The sequence below is a fragment of the Candoia aspera genome, chromosome 13 (genome assembly GCF_035149785.1).
Source record: "Candoia aspera isolate rCanAsp1 chromosome 13, rCanAsp1.hap2, whole genome shotgun sequence".
NCBI classification, from domain to species: domain Eukaryota; kingdom Metazoa; phylum Chordata; class Lepidosauria; order Squamata; family Boidae; genus Candoia; species Candoia aspera.
Window position 1 is genome coordinate 5,588,968 of NC_086165.1, and position 16,749 is coordinate 5,605,716.

Here is a 16,749-nt window from a genome sequence, read left to right on the forward strand (position 1 = left end):
CCAGTTTGGTCTAATGGTTAAGGCCACGGGCTAGAAACCAGGAGGCTGTGAGTTCTAGTCCCGCCTTAGGCATGAAAGCCAGCTGGGTGATTTTGGGCCTGTCCCTCTCCCTCAGTCCAACTCACCTCACAGGGTTGTTGTTGTGGGGAAAATAGGAGGAGGAAGGAGTATTTGGTATGTTTGCCGCCTTGAGGGATTTATAAAAATAATAAAGGTGGGATAGAAAATAAATAAAGAAAAATAAAAATCCCATCTCATAGAAAGCTGTTTTTATTTATTCTTCATTATATACATAATACTTAACAGACTCTCTGGATCACCCAAGTTTTAATCTCTACTCTGGAATTTAACACATACTTCTTCTTCATCCCCAGATGAACTGGACAAAATACATCAGGTCAAAGTCTTCTGCAGAATCAGGGCTCTTAAGCAGATGGTTGAGACAGAAAGGGCATTTAATAATCTGAAGCACCTTTATCAAGCATAATTTCCCAGTCACCATACTTAATATGACCATGTTTAGTTCATTTTTGTTACATTTTTATTTCAGTTTTCCTCTGGGAATTCCAAGGAGTATACATACTATTTCCTGCAATTTCTCCCACGATAAGCCTGCGAGGTAGATTAATATAAGAGATATGGGCTAGTTCAAAGTCACCAAGCAAGTTTTTGCTCAAGCTCGGCTTGGGTGGCTGAGCCACCCCATAGCAAACAATAAATCCTGTCAGAGTAAGTAGCCCCAGATCCCCCTTTCTGGGCAAGAGTCAGCCTCTGCTCGTTCCAGATGCCACCTGCTAGAAACGCGGTTTGACCCGGAAGTGTTCGCACTTCTTGTATTTCATGGTCAGGCCATACTGGGGAGTCCCGTCCACCATCTCTGGGCCAGACAGGGTGAATTCCAGCTTTTGCACCAAAGTGGTCAGAAACAGAAAAACCTCCTTCTTCGCAATGTTCTGTCCCACACACTGCCTTTTGCCCAAGCCAAAAATCATAACCTTTTCGCACTCGGCACGGTTTATTCCTGTCCCATCAGTAGCAAGAAACCGTTCAGGGTTGAAGGCAGAGGGCTCGTCCCAAAGTTTCCTGAAAAGAGCACACACACCATCTTAGATCATTTTTTGATATAACCCCAGAGGCAGATTAGGAGAAAACACATGTTCAGGTGCCCTTTGCCTAGCCAGATTAAAAGAACTACATCTGTGCGGGAACATGACTTCCAAAATTGCCAACCTGCTCCTTCTGAGGTAGTCTATATGGAACCTACTAAGGTTTTCTGTTCATCCAGTCCCCCTTTGAGCCAGATCTTTGAACTGCAAAATGGATAGATCTTTTTGTGAGTGTATTACACACACTTCCTATTGAAGAGACCTTCAGTTGAATGATTTGAATAACATCGACTCTGCATACTCCCGCAATCCCTCTAAATTTAAATAATTTCATGGCCGTTGAGAGGAGGAAGCTAAAAAGCAAATAAATGCCTCAGTAAAAAACACTGGCTGAGTTTGATTTTAGAACACTGTTTCCCAAGCGTGACAATTTCCAAATGTGTGGACTTCAAATCCCAGAAGTCCACAGCCAGTATGGCCATTGATGAGAAATCTGGGAATTGAAGTCCACACACCTGGAAGTTGCCAAGGTTGGGAAACATGGATCAAGAACAAAGTTGGGAAGGAACAGACAGCATACCCACCCCTGCCCACCCCACAAGGCTTTTAGGAAGCCTCCAAACTCCTCATTACATTTGCCACTAATATTCAGTCCCAAATATTTATTTTTATGAAAAGGAAGGTAATTTTAAGGCTTAATTTTGAAACTGTAAGTTAAATCTAAAATTCATGTTTAACATGTTATGTTACAGCCTTGATTCTACATATTTATTTCAATTTTTATGGCCCCACTTATTTGCTTGACCTGACTGTACAGGCAGTCCTCGCTTAACAACCATTCGTTTAGTGATGGTTTGGACTTACGACAGTGTTGAAAAAACTGACTTACAACCAGTCCCCACACTTATGGTCATTGCAGCATCCCCCCCCCAGTCACGTGATCACGGTTTGGGCACTTGGCGACAGGTTCGCATTTATGACCATTGCAGCATCACATTGTTACATGATTGCCATTTTTGACCTTCCTGGCCAGCTTCTGGCAAGCAAAATCAATGGGGAACCATGTGATTCACTTAACAACCATGTGGTTTGCTTAACACTCATGGTGATTTCACTTAACAACCGCCGCAAAAAAGGTTGTAAAATCAGGTTGGCTTTGCTTAATGACTGCTTCGTTTAGCGACCAAAATTTGGGTCTCAATTATGCTCTTTAAGCAAGAACTACCTGTACCCCTTCCTCAGCGTACCACCCTTAAGATGTGGCACTCAGATGGAAAAAGACTGCCTGCTCCCCATCTTGAAGGCTGCTATAGGGCTGGACAAGGCCTCAGATTATGGTCCACAAAGGTAGGTCCTTTCAATTCAATTGATTTTATTACAGTCACTGACCAATGGTAGGTCCTTTAAATGTGCAGGAGTACAATGGTAGCCCTCATTGCAACTCTTTAAAGCAGCTGTGTCAGACATTCTCCTCTTTGGAATCAAGTCTGAAGCACTGCATGGCCCTAAATGTAACACAGATTTTAATCGACTTCATGAAGAATTCTCCTTTTGCTCCTGTTGGCAATCTGTGAAAGAGCTATTCTTAGCAATACTTACGGATCGTGGTTGACTTGCCACTGGTTGACAAACACACAGGTATCTTGAGGAATATAGAAGCCATTCAGTACTGTGTCCCTGGTGGTGCTAAAGAGAAAGAAAATATTTGTACCAAGGTAACAGGCTGATTGTTACTAACAGAACCACACAAATACGGTATTTACATGAAAATCAGTTCTTTTGGTAAGATTCGAGAAACTTAATTAACTGTTTTTTTTACAATGTGGACGCTAAGCACTTAGCAGGCCTAGCAGCTGACAAACTACTATCTCTTGCTAGTCATTAATAATCTTTCAGTTACCAACCGAGTCACCTTGGGGCTGTGTTAACACATCACACTAAGGCATAGTTTGTTGAAGTCTGGCTTACTAAATATACCACAATTATTTGAGTTCACCCACAATTCAGCTAAAAGAACACATAGTAGCTGTGTTCATTCAACATGATGAATATCTAAGCTTCACTGAATAATGGTTTAATTACCATTAACCCAATATTTTGGGTTAAGTTGGGACAGGTTGCTGCATTATCAAATAACCTTGAGGACTTCCTCCCTATGTTATATGAATTAGATCTATATTTACTCAGAGTTTTATTGAATTGAATACTATTTACCTTAGATAAATAGCAAGGTTAGGATTGAGGCCATATTAATTTTTAAAACTTTCTGTGAAATTCTAATTATGAAGAATTTCCATGGTTGTTGAGTACCAACATTGTACCCACTCTGAATGACCCAGAACTGACATGGACCTTATCAAAGCAAGTTATAAGATTTCAAGGAAGGTGAAAACTAAGAGTCTAATCCACAATAAATTTGGGGTAGCGATAAAGTCAGCTGCTCAATCCTTCTTGAGCCTTCAGGATATTTCCATTAAACATTTGAACTGCTTTTAGCAGATTTTCCAACCTTCTGCACTATGATCCACTGAGCGCTTTCAATATCAACTTCTACCAGCATAACCCCGGATTATACTGGCTAGTAATTATGTGGGTTGAAGAGCTTGTGGATGGTGTTTTAGAGGCACAAAAACCTAGTCACCTGTTCCAAGGCTGAACAAATGCTCTGAAAAAATCCAAAAGTCATGGTGGAACCTCAAGGTACCTCAGATGACCCTGGATCCCCTGCCAACTCCCTTTGTCACATTGACTTCTGATTATCCAACGTAAGCTACTCTCCAGCTGGTCCAGCCTTACCAATGCGGGATTGTGAAGGGAACGAAGGATGAATGTCTGAACATCTCAAAGATAAAAGCTTCTGAGTAAGGGAGCATGGCACAGTCAGATAGCTTGGGTGTCCTTCCTCTGCCAATGATTTGGTCTGTGGGTCAGGAGAAAGACAGAAAGAAGAAAAGAAGATTGACGGAAGGCCAGACTTGGAAAGGGACTTTTAAAAGTAAACAGATCTGCATTTACCAAGTTCTTCTTGAATTTTCCTTTGGATTTCTGGGTAAGTCACCAGATACAGAAGGCACCAGGACAGACCAGTAGACACAGTATCAAATCCTGGACAGAGATAAAGAGAAGAAAGCATTCAAGCATCAAATGCAGAACAGCAAATTGTACCTGGGTTCCCTGTGTGATGTTAAACCATGCTTTCCTTTAAGCATGAGCAAGCCTTTGATGCTGGCTGTATTCAAACATTTTGCTAAGCCATTGTGCTTTAGCTCAATCTGCAGAACCACATCAAGCATGGCCAGGAGGTGGTGTGAGGGAATGGCATGGTTTCTGCAAGTTGCCAAAGGCTTCCAGCCTGCAATCACATAACCAAACAGCATCGAAAGGGTCTTCAACTGATATGGTTAAATTGAATTTGGAGTGCTCTGTTGGAGAAATACATATAGCATCCCAAGTTAAGAGTTTCAGCATCATTTGCAATAATACCAAGGAGGAAGAAGAGGACTTATCTCCTTCCCATCAGTCAACTATGTCTTGGCCAGAAAACGAGGGAAGATAATGGCTAAGAAACTTGAGGCTCTGGGACCTGGCTTGTACATTGGGGTGAAATGTGGATCAGATATGAGTCTTGATAGCTACAAAGATTTATCTTCTTTAAATGCACCGACACCTGCATGTTAAATGGATGGTACTGAGATGGTCATGGGAAAGAAGAATCAGGAGTTTGCTTTTAGGATAAGGGTTTCTTACCAGCTCCAAAGAGTTCATTGACGATACCGACAATGTTCAGATCCTTTAGGGCTTCATTGGCATTTGAGTCCAGTTTTTTATCCTGGCAGAAGCTGATGAGCGAGTCAGTGATATCTCGGATGTTGTTCTGGAACGCAGACCAAAAGGACAGACGTGATACCAACTTCCAGCACAACTAACTCTCAATTTCATAGAGAGTGAGCCTCATTATTTAGACAAGCACATGCCAGCCACCTTCCTGCAAGCAGATCATTATGGATCCTTCTCACTCAGTATTGGTTAACAGTGGTTTGTTGAATAAGCCAGGACTGGCTGGGTCCACAGGTTCTGCTGACTCAAGTCATATTACAAACCAGTGGTAGGATCCACAAACCACATCAAGCCATGTTGTGGCTAGTTTGGTTTGCTTAGCATGTTGAGCAAACTGAGTCATTGTGGTTAACTCAGTAAACGAGAGGCGATCAATCTAAGGCAGTGTTCCTCAACTGTAGCAACTTCAAGACGTGTGGACTTCAACTCCCCAAATTCCCCAGCCAGCATTCTGGGAGTTGAAGTCCACACACCTTGAAGTTGCTGGGGTTGGGAAACACTAATCTAAGCCACTAGCACCAAATATGCCCCCCACCTCCAAGACTTGTTTGGTGCCCCCAGACATTGGACATAGGCCTAATGTCTTGTGCCTAATGACACACCTTGTCAAAGCTGATGTAGTGTTCTTCAACCAGCCTCTGTATCAGCATGTTGAATTTCCGGTTCACCTCCTTGAAAGCTTCCATGCTGCGGCTGGGTAAATATTGGAGGATCGGGAAGAAATCGGCTGGATTCCCGGAAGCAGCCACCATGCCGAAATCATTATTTATGTCCACTATGCTAAGCAGGTCTTGATCCCCATGGTTGTAACGCTTCCCAAAACACATGGCACAGATGACATTGACTACAGAGACCACCATGTACTGGAAAGGCTCAAAACTCTCCTTCTCTTTCATCAGATCTTGGAATTTCATGCCCAGGTATTCTGCCTCTTTGGAGATGTGTTCCTCCAGCAGGGAAGTCGATGAGTTGGAGCTGGTTGAGGTTGCGAAGGTCTTGAGAGCATTCAGGGCCAGCTTTCGGCAAACGCGCCAGCTTTCCTCAGAAAGCCTACCAAAGGTGAAGGTCTGGCCATCATTAATTAACTTGAAGCTGTAGAGATCTGGGCGTCCCACAAAGTCACTCCCTTGCTTGACCAGAGCTTGCTTAATAGTTTCCAGCCCACTCAGCACCAGCACCGGTTTGGCCCCAAGATGAATTAGCATGACGTCCCCATACTTCTGGCTCAGCTGTGTCAAAGACATATGGGGATTCTTCCCCAGGTCCAAGATGTTTCCAATAAAGGGGTACCCCCTTGGCCCTCGTAGCTTCCTTAGTCCTGGTGGGATCCGTTGCCTGGTTTTGAGGATAACCAGCACGAGACAGAAAACAGCAATGAAGATGAGGATTTCTGAGACAGAGGTAATGCTCTGGCTTCCTATCAACGCAGGCGTCATCTTCCTAAATGTTATGGTCCCCTGGTGAGCAAAGAAGCAGAGAAGAAAGGAATATGGTGAATCCCAGAAGTCTACAGCCAACCAATTGATTTTATATATGGCAGCAGCAGCAAGGTTGTTATATGCACAAAAACAGAAGAATATAAATACCTATGATGGAAGAAGGGATGGTGAAGATGGCTGAATTTGCAGAAATGGCTAAACTGACTCATTTGATTAGGGAGGGAACAACTACTACTTTTATAAAAGACTGGGAACCCTTTATGGGCTTTTTGCTGAAAATGGATAAAAATGGATTTCCTGATTAATAAGGGCAGAATATGGGAAGAAGGGAACCATGTTAAATAATTTTGAAGGGGAGAAACAGTTTTCAGTATGTTTATAACTGTTTATAAAAGTTGAGAGCTAGTTTGGTCTAGTGGTTAAGGCAACAGGCTAGAAAGCAGGTGACTGTGAGTTCTAGTCCTGCCTTAGGCATGAAAACTGGCTGGGTGCCCTTGGGCCAGTCCCTCTCTCTCAGCCCAAGAGCCAATCAGGCATAGTAGGAGAGTTCTAGTCCCGCCTCAGGCATGAAAGCCAGCTGGGTGCCCTTGGGACAGTCCCTCTCTCTCAGCCCAAGAACCAATCAGGCGCGGTATGAGAGTTCTAGTCCCGCCTTAGGCATGAAAACTGGCTGGGTGACCTTGGGCCAGCCCCTCTCTCTCAGCCCAAGAGCCAATCAGGCGTGGTATGAGAGTTCTAGTCCCTTCTTAGGCATGAAAACTGGCTGGGTGACCTTGGGCCAGCCCCTCTCTCTCAGCCCAAGAGCCAATCAGGCATGGTATGAGAGTTCTAGTCCCGCCTTAGGCATGAAAACTGGCTGGGTGACCTTGGGCCAGTCCCTCTCTCAGCCCAACCCACCTCACAGGGTTGTTGTTGTGTGGAAAAGAGGAGGAGGAAGGAGTATTAGGTATGTTCGCCACCTTGAGTTATTTATAAAAATAATAAAGGCGGGATAAAAAATAAATAAAAATAAATAAAGTTATAACTGCTGTGAAGAAGATCGGAAGCTGCCCCGTTAACTATCTTTCTGTTTCCTTTTTCTATTTTTCCTCTTTATTGCTTTTGCACTTTTTTCTTCCTCTTTTCTCTTTTCTAACTCTTTCTTTATATTGTTTGTGTTCAACTTTTTAACCTTGTAAAAAGCTCTTCAATCAAACACAGAGAGAGGGAGAGAGAGAGAGATGCTACAGCCAACAAAATAATTGCTGAGAATCTGGGAGCTGGTCTCTACCCATCAAGAGGGCATCCAAGCTGGGAAAGCAGGACCAGAGAGATCTAAATTTGTGCCCCTGGCTGACCATGGAGTGAGCTCTTTTTCATCAAAAGGGTAAGGGGGAAATTCAGAAGATTTTTTTTTTTTTTGCACAGTGCTAATCTAGACTCTGAACCGGTCTGGCCTGCAGAAAGCAGGTCTCTGGAAGTCCAATCATCACTCAACTATCTTGGGAAGCTGCCTCTCTCTAAAACAGCTTCCCTTTTGCATCTCTAAAATGGGAACAGTCACTGAGGACCCATCCGGGAGTTTCTGACAAAATCAGTCTTGGTGTGTCTGGGGGCCTCCTGCTGTGCATGGCCCCAGACTTCTGCAGTGAAGTCTTACTTTGATGGTGCCTCTGAGTATACCACAGTGGGAATGCTGCGTTCAGTTCGGGTCACCACAATACAAAGAAGATGCTGAGGCCCTGGAAAGAGTGCAGAGAAGAGCAGCAAAGATGATCAGGGGTCTGGAGGCTCAATCCTAGGAAAAATGGCTTAAGGAACTAGGTATGTTTAGCTTAACAAAGAGCAGACTGATGGGAGACATGACGGCAGTCTTCCAGTACTTGAGGGGCTACCACAGGGAAGAGGGCAGCATGGTAGGACAAGAAGCCATGGGTGGAAGCTTGTCAGAGGGAGAGCCAAGCTGGAAATAAGGAGGAATTTCTTGACAGTGAGAACAATTAAGCAGTGGAACAGCTGGCCTCCCAGAGTGGTGGGTGCTCCATCGCCGGAGGTTTTCAAGAAAGATTGGACAACCATTTGTCCGAGAACATATGAGGATCTCTTAATCATAGAATCATAGGCCTTCCAACCTTAGGATTCTACGACGCTATGCATTGGCCTGGGTGGATTTCGCATGCTACGAGTCTCAGTTATGAAGTCCTCAAATGAAGATAGTCTTGCTATGCAGACTTGATTGTTCCTGGAGACCTATTTCCCCAGACTAGCTGAGGTAGTTCCTTCAACCCCAGGAAGATGTACAACTGCACAAGGAGAGCAGGAGTCCACCACTGATGGGACATTTCAGTGGGGCAAGGAAGGAGCAATGTAAGATTCCCACCACCAAACAGCATCCCAGTGCCATTGCAGCTGGTGAGGAATTGCATTCTCACATCAGCAGCTCATTGTCTGAATACTGGGAAAATGTGATTTCCCTGGTTGATATGTCCTCCCCAGGAAGGGAAAGACGATGGCAACCTGGGTCATACTTACACAGATTACTCTTGTCCAGCAGAGAGATGGGTGTATATCTCATATATTCTTAAACTGCTTTCCATCTATCAGAGTTCCTCAAAGTGGTCAGTATCGACCCCCAAGGGTTGATGGGACTATCCATTATTGTTGCTGTTAGTAGTAGTAATAGTTAAATTAGTGTTTATTAAATTATGTTCCTATAATAAATGTGGGGGGGGGCAGGTCGATGAACAATCTGAAACTTCATGAAGGGGTCAATGAGCTGAAGAGTTTGGGGACCCCTGGGCTAAGTCAGCCCCCCTCCCCATCTCACCTGCCCCTGGTGTGTTAGGATACAAATTGCCCAGCGTGGCCAAGGGAATAGCAACACAGGGGAAATTTTATTGTCTAGCACATGGCAGATCTCACCCTCTTTTTCTTAAGAAGAAGGGGGTGCAGGGGGGAGGCATGCAAGACAGAGTTTGTCTGGATTCAGTCAGATTTCCAATGGTGCCAGATAAATAAGTAACCAGGATTTCTCCCCCTGCGTTGCATTTGCACAACCCTGGTATTTCCACAGGGCATCTGAAAGACCCTTTGCACATGTTCAGGAGTCTTACATTAGGACATTCATAGAGAGACACCCTACCCTACAGAAAGACCGTTTCAGCTGTTCTATAACAGGTGCCAATCCTAGATCACCATCTACAAAGAGACACAGAATCCAGACTTAATAAAATAAGCGATCACAGCCGGGAGCATAGACTTACCAGAAAAAAGTTGGTGGATGAAGCCTAAAGGGGTTTTCAGGAGGATACACGGCTATTCACCCATGCCCTCCTTTGAAAAATGGGGGAAATCGGGGCGCGGACCCCCGAGCTGCTCCGGATTCGCTCGCCTTGCCCGAGAAGGGTTTCAGGCCGACGTCGCTCCACTTCGCCCAGCTTCTCCGGCGAGGATGCCCGCTATTAAACCACAGCGCCACACTCTCCAGCTTTATATGCCCCTCGCTGCTCTCATTGGCCGGCAGCTTTCGCGTCACGTGACAGCGGTACTTCTGCAAACCCAGGTTGGCTCCCAGCGGGAGGAGACGCGTGTTTCTGGTGTGTTTGGAATGGCGCTCAAGTGCTGGGGCTCACGTCTCATGGCACTGAATGGGTTTACTCTCCAGTAAAGGCAGTTTCTGTTCTCCGGGCGCTTCCTGGGGACTTTACATTAAAGCTCGTTCTCTCTCTCCCTTGAGAGAGAGGTGACATTCTTTATTATTCGCACATCCCATTTTTAAGCGTGTTGGATTCCGCCTCCCGTTTATCCCCCAGCGACAAAGGCGACCCGCAGGTCCGCCCCTCTCGCCCCCGACGCGTGCAAAGCGGTCCCTGCTTGCCTGAGAGAAAACCCCGGGCATTCAGCGGGGTTGACAGTCTACGTTTCAACTCTACATCTGCCTGCAAAAACGGCAGGTTCCCCAGAACTGCTGCGCCCGCCCAGCGTCCAGTTCAACCTAGCTGCGCTTGCGGGGAGCCGCGCCAAGTAGATCAAGGAAGGTGCAAGCTTGGTCGTCCATCTGGTGGATCAGGAGCCTCAATGCGCTCCCGCTGGGGAATCTGTCAGACGGGCTACCAACAGCCCTAGCCCGTTTGGCCAATGTTGAGAGAGTGAGCTGGGCTTCGGGATGCAGCCTTTTCCGAATCGTCGGATTGGGTTCTTTCGCTGTTCCATGGATATCCCACCGATCTCTAGTGGGGGTGATCCGGCAGATCGGTCCAGAAGAAAGTTTCATCGGGGATCATCTGTAGGGTTGTACCCGACCAGGGCCAGTATGGGAAAACGGTGCAGGTGATGAGCCAGGCGCAGAAAACTCCAGGGGAGTTTCTCCAGTCTCATTTCAGCCTAATCTCCCCCATAAATTGTGAATTTGGTGCCGCAAAGAATCAACTGGATCAGCTCCTAGATCACCACCACCACCACCAGCTAGCTCCATTCTCCTGTTTTTCCCTAATAACATTTTGGCCAGCCTTCCTCAACAGGGTGCCCTAAAGGGCATTGGATCACAATTCCCATCATCCCCAACCAGCAGGGCTGGATGAGACAGGGATTGCAATTCCAAGGCACCTTCAGAGCCTCGGATTTCAGCATGCTCTCTTGGGTTGTATTGGCCCAGCATAGTAAACCATCAACTAGGGTTAAGAAATCACTGTGGTTGCGATCATGGGCTGTGTTTGGTTCATGCAACACACTAAAAGAGAAGGGGAGGTAAGGATCCATGCAACAAAGCAAGGATAGGAAAGCTCCCTTGCTGGGTGCAAAGAATAGCCAGTGTTTGAGCAAACAAATCAAAACTGGCACTATAAACTGTAATACGATTTTTAAATCGTTCAGTTGTGTCCAAGTTTCGGAGACTGCCTGGACAGGTCCCTGCAGTTTTCCTGGCAAGCTTTTTTGGAAGCGGTTTGCCCTGGCCTCCTTCCTAGGGCTGACCCAAGGTCACCCAGTTGGCTTCCTGCCCAAGGTGGGACTAGCCAGATGCCTTAACCACTACACCAAACTGGCTCTCATAGTGTGATTGAGAGCATGCAAAAAATGAAATAAAAGTGATGATTCACCCCACTGCATTTGCAAGCCAGAAAATACCCAGTTTCCAGTCTAACCATTGTGCAAAGCCACAGCTGCCTGTTTCCTTCAGTCGACCTTAGAAAGATCCCCACCCCCCCACCCCACTCATCCACACATATTATCTTTCCTAGTTCTTAAAGCTTCCCCTTTTCATGCTGTTAGAATAAGATTCACCCCTGAGGTAGGACTGTTGAACCCCCCTTTGTCCAGCCCTGGAGCAAACTGGGGGGAGGGAAGACTAGATGCCTGCTCAGCTTCTTCGCGTGAGAAGCACCAGCGCCAGCCTTGCCCCCTGTGTCTGGTGTCTTTTCCGGGGAAACAAAAGTGGGAAGCAATCAGAGCATCAGGGCCAGGAAAAGGAGGGTCTTGAACTTCCTTAACAAGAGGGCACCAGTGCGGTGGCACGCAGGGCAGGTCCTGGGCCAGGAGTGGCACACACAAATGCACATGCCCCAGCCCCAAGTCAAGGGGCCTGCAACTGAATTGGAGAATCCTGTGGCTCCCCCAGCAAATGTGTTTGTGTGACTTGCCACATCGCCAACCTGTTTATTTTAACTTGGTAAGTTCCCAGAAGCTAATTTATGATGGGTGTAAGCCAATGTTTTTCAAACTTGGCAACTTTAAGATGTGCGGACTTCAACTCCCAGAATTCCCCAGTCCGCACATCTTAAAGTTGCCTCTCGGAGCTGGGCGCGCCTTGAAGGTGCAACTGTTTGGAAAAGCAAAACCAGCCGGCAAACGGGCGAAGTGACTCGACTAAGTGACCTTAGCCGAGCGGAGACCCGAGGCTGGCAGGCGGGGAGGGCCGAGCTTGGCATCCAGGCCGCCTCGCCTCCCGAAAGAGCCGGGGCGGAGGCGGTGGCGCGAGAAGCAGCCGCGCCGCCGCGATCGCATTCTCGAGCCCGGCCGCGCTTCGCCACGGCGCCCCGGTCGCTTCCAGCCGGGCAGGCACGCGATGGGGCGCCGGGCTTCGCCGTGCCTCGTTCGCGTCCCACACCCGGGAACAGGGGCCGGGCCGGGCCGGGCCGGGCCGGGGCGCCTCCTTCCCAGGCAGAGGCGGCGAGCGGCGTGGCAGGCACGGCGGCGGTGGCGGCAACCCCTCTTCGCGTGCGGAGCACAGCCTGCGAAAGCGGCCGGGCGGGGCGGGGCGGGGACTCCGGGCTGCTTCGCCCTTGGCACGCACTTCTGCCTGCGCCGCGGAGCTCGCCCGTCTCCTTGGCATCCCGGCCGGGGGTGGGGTGGGGGGACGGGACGAGGGGCGGGCTGAAGCGAACCCGACTAGATGGCATCGAAAGCTCCGCTCCCTTCCTTCCTCCCTCCCCGCCCCATCTGCTGTAGGTGAACACTTTAAATGCAACTGGGGGTTTCTCTCTCCGTATTCAATTTACGTCATATACTTGTGGATAATTTTAGGTGCCAAAATGCACTCAAAGAATCGGGTTCAGCTTATCCGCGGATGGGCTTATCCGCGAGTATATACGGCAATACTTTGTAAACGTGCCCGTATTTCCCGTATACGGTATACTCACGGATAAGCCCATCCGCGGATAAATCGACCCCTGAACTTTTAACCAAAGTACCATGAAAAATGCGGGTCGGTTAATCTGCGGGCGGCGCATTTTTCACGGTATTTTCAAGGTGTGTTTGTGTGTGTGTGTATAGATATAAATATTATTATATTACATATATACATATATATATATACATATATATACATATACGTGTGTGTGTGTATATATATATGACATATGTTTTATACAGCTGATATATATAATATATATACATATATACATCTGTTATATACAGTGATATTTATATAATATGCTTAGATTCTTAATATTCTAGCAGCACTGTTTGGGGCTGCTCCCCTCCAAATGGCTCAGAGAGAGAGAGAGAGAGAGAGAGAGAGTGTGTGTGTGTGTGTGTGTGTGTGTGTGTGTATGCAGCAATAAATAAATGAACGCCTCCAAGACTAAGACATTTATGATCCCCAGAGAGTCCTTCCTGACCTCTCCTGATTCCGGGTGTCTTAAAGGAGATTTCTTCCTCCGTATTCCTGCTAAAGGATCTAGGTAGCAGCTCTCCTCTAGGGAACACAGTTACTTCAACCTGGTGTAAGAGTCCTTGCCTGCTTTCCACCTAGCGCTAAAGGCAACAGGTGCAGGAAACAGGGTGTGTTCGGGTGCGTGAGATGCCACAGCAGCCTGGCACGCAAGGCCACATAATATAGCTGACTTCATGATCCCCAGGAGCAACAGGCTTCTTTGGCGGAGCTTCCAACTCAGCAGTGGCCCCCAGATCTTCTGGATGTTTGCTCAGCTGTACCCCCCCCCCCCCCCGTTCTGTTCAGCAGGGCCTACTCCAAGCTAAGCCTGGGTAGAGATCTAGCTTCAAATGGTTCCTAAATCTGATTTCTTAAATCTAAGTTTTAAAAGTTGGATTAGCGGTCTCCATCTTGCAGACAAGTGCTTAGCGGGGGCCAGCTCTACCGTGAAGTGGAATGAGGCAGCTGGTTCAGATAGCGGAGTTTGAAAGGATGATGTGCATGTGTTTCATGTGGTTTTATTACAGTGGCCATATTTTCTTGGAAAAAACACAGGACCAACCTGAAAAAGGGGCAGATCTGAAAGAGGTTCATAAGGATAAAAATATTGAATTGTTTATGTTTATAATGTTGCTTTATAAAGGAAAATTCAAGAGCAAAACCGAGAAAAACTTTACAAAAACACGCATTCTAATAAAAATATCTAAAATCAAACAGCATATAATCAATCAATCAATTTTAATCCCATTAGACAGATACTTTGTAAGCCATTTCGAGTCTTTGGAATGGAATAGCTTGTAGGTCAAAGTAATAAATAAATAAGCAACTTAACTTTCTTGTGACACACCGTGGAAGGAAAAAGACTTGCCTTTCAAGAAACATTAACTATTATTGCTTTTTATCAATACACTTGGATTTTAAATTTGTAAGCTATAATTCTCTTTTCCCAATTTCTCTCTTTGGCAGAATTATTGAACAGAGATGTATAAAGATTAGTCTCTCATTAAGATTACAAATGTATTTGCTTATACAACTTCTCCCCATCGTTTGCTTTTATGCGGCTTTTGATTTTGGTGTTTCTTTATTAAAGCGGGTTTTTTAAAAAAAATTCAATATTTTGATGCCCTCTTTTAAAAAATAAAAAGAACCCCCCCGAAACATGCATCTGTATAATTGCTTTGTTGCTATTATTGTATTTTAGCTTTGCAAAGGGCTCGGTTGTGTTTTACAAACAGGAAGAGGGAGATCATTCCAAACTCCGCTCCCCATTTTTAAAAGCAGTCTTTATGGTTGCGCAGAATGGAAGTTTGGACGGTCGGTGCCTTAGAGGAGATAACAAGGCAGGAAAAAGTTACTTGGTTTCATGTGGGCTCCTGTATGCGTGTGTGCAAATTGGCTGGAGGTTAAAGATTATCAACATCCCAGCTTTTAGCAGGAAAGGAAGAGTTTTTGTTTCCCTGAGGGCAAAAGATTGCCCATGTGCGTGAGAAGCTGTGTGGCCACAGTCCAGTGACTTTCCTGTGCAAATACAAACAGGGCCTGGGGGAGAAGGGAAGATGCTGGGGTCCTCTGGAGACAGGACATCCAGCGAGAAGGGCTGTGCGTGTGACCCACAACCACAACCACAACAGGAGCAAGGAAGGCATTTCCAGCTAGGGAGGAACAAGGGAACCACCGTTTCAGACATGCTGCTGTCCCTCAAGGGTCTTGCATGTTGCTAAGGCATCCTGCCCAGGGGCGTTTGTTCTTTTGCGCAGCAAGGAATATCACCCATGTCATCCTCCCTGCCCAGCGAGAACAAATTTGTTTGTTTGTTTGTTTCTCAAATTTTTGCTACTACCCATCTTTTCCCCTGAACTTTGGGGAAAAGAACACATCAGAGATACGGGCTGTTCTTTAAGTGTAAGAGGAAAGATCTCATCCAAGGGCAGCATTGAAAAAAAAATGCAATCCTAGAGGGTTGGATGGGAGAATTAAACATGGAAGTGAAGCAGGAACATGAAGTGGATCTAAACACTGGGAGAAGCTGCAGTTCTGCACATCCAGTAAAATCTCACCGACCCCAATAACCCTCCAACAACACCTTGGTTCCTATCTGAGCGTGACTACAGGCCCATAGCTAGGGTCAAGGACATACAGGTAGTCCTCACTTAACGATGATTCGTCTAGTGACAGTTCAGACTTACGATGGTGCTAAAAAAACCGACTTACATCCGGTGCTCACACTTAACGACTGTTGCAGCATCCCCATGGTCACATGATCATGATTTGAGCACTTGGCAACCAGTACACATTTATGACCATCGCAGCATCCTGTGGTCATGTGAGTGCCATTTTCGACCTTCCCAGCCGGCTTCTGGCAAGCAAAATCAATGGGGAAATCACACTGTTGGCAGGGGGTGGTCAAAGAAGTCAAGATGGCCACTGCCATTGGGCCATTGAAGCTAAAAGAGTGGTAAGCTGCCATCTTGACTTTTTTGACCACACAGTGAGGACACCCCAATTTCCATTTGACCCTTTCCAAAGCCCGAGCAAACCAGGGGACAACCTCCCCACGTCACCCCTATTTTCGATCCTGTCTTTTTTGTGTGCGCCAAAGGAACAGCTGCCTCACCTGTCCTTCCACATGGTGCCTCCGAGAAAAGAATCTCTCTGCTAAGGGAAGATGGGTAGGCGCTGGGTTCTGTGTGCTGGCTGGGAGCTAGCCCCCTTTCCTGCCACCTGTTTTGGAAGTGGAGCAGCTTTCAAGAAGGCAAGGTTTTCCGACCAAGATCAGGAGGGTGTGTCCAGGAAGGGCACGGATGCTACAGATGCCTGGCACGCAAGGATCTTGCAGCCAGAAGGATGGTTCCTAGCCCAGCCTGGCCTGGGCAAGGTGTTTCGTTCTCAGTTTTCTTTGTCATGAATATTTTCCCAATGAATGTTATGGGATGCTGCATTTGCATGTGAAAAAAATATTCCCAGACACACGGCTTCGTGTTTTGGCTCCTTTCGACTTGAAGGGCACAGCATGCATTCTGTAGCCTCAGGTTCTAGGGCAGGGTTTCTCAACCAGGGTTCCATGGCACGCTCGGGTTCCCCAAACGGTCAATAGGGGTTCCCTGGGAGATCATGATTTATTTAAAAAAATATTTCAGATTGAGGCAACTTCACATGAAAGAGGCAAGTTTCCTTCTTTATTTTTAGTTTAAGAACACTGTTCATGCATACATGAAGGCCTACCCATGAAACAAATACA

The 16,749-nt window shown here is 46.5% G+C and overlaps 1 protein-coding gene across 1 annotated transcript; it reads right to left on the bottom strand.

Moving 5' to 3' along the window:
• Positions 1-252: 252 nt before the first annotated feature.
• On the bottom strand, positions 253-9,813 carry LOC134504702 (cytochrome P450 1A5-like). Its single transcript, XM_063314020.1, has 7 exons — positions 9,625-9,813; positions 5,546-6,400; positions 4,854-4,980; positions 4,122-4,211; positions 3,903-4,026; positions 2,706-2,792; positions 253-1,083 (listed from the first exon to the last, which is right to left on the bottom strand). The coding sequence occupies exons 2-7, from the start codon at positions 6,377-6,379 to the stop codon at positions 795-797; spliced, it is 1,551 nt and encodes a 516-aa protein (XP_063170090.1). The 5' UTR covers positions 6,380-6,400; positions 9,625-9,813; the 3' UTR covers positions 253-794.
• Positions 9,814-16,749: the final 6,936 nt, after the last annotated feature.

Bases quoted from the DNA above. Each gene is read 5' to 3' on its own strand.
- LOC134504702 (XM_063314020.1), bottom strand. From the start codon at position 6,379: ATGACGCCTGCGTTGATAGGAAGCCAGAGCATTACCTCTGTCTCAGAA. The intron at 4,212-4,853 runs GTAAGAAACCCT...ATCTCTGTCCAG, and splicing joins CAATGAACTCTTTGGAGCTG to GATTTGATACTGTGTCTACT. The intron at 2,793-3,902 runs GTAAGGCTGGAC...CTTTCTCTTTAG, and splicing joins CCCTTCACAATCCCGCATTG to CACCACCAGGGACACAGTAC.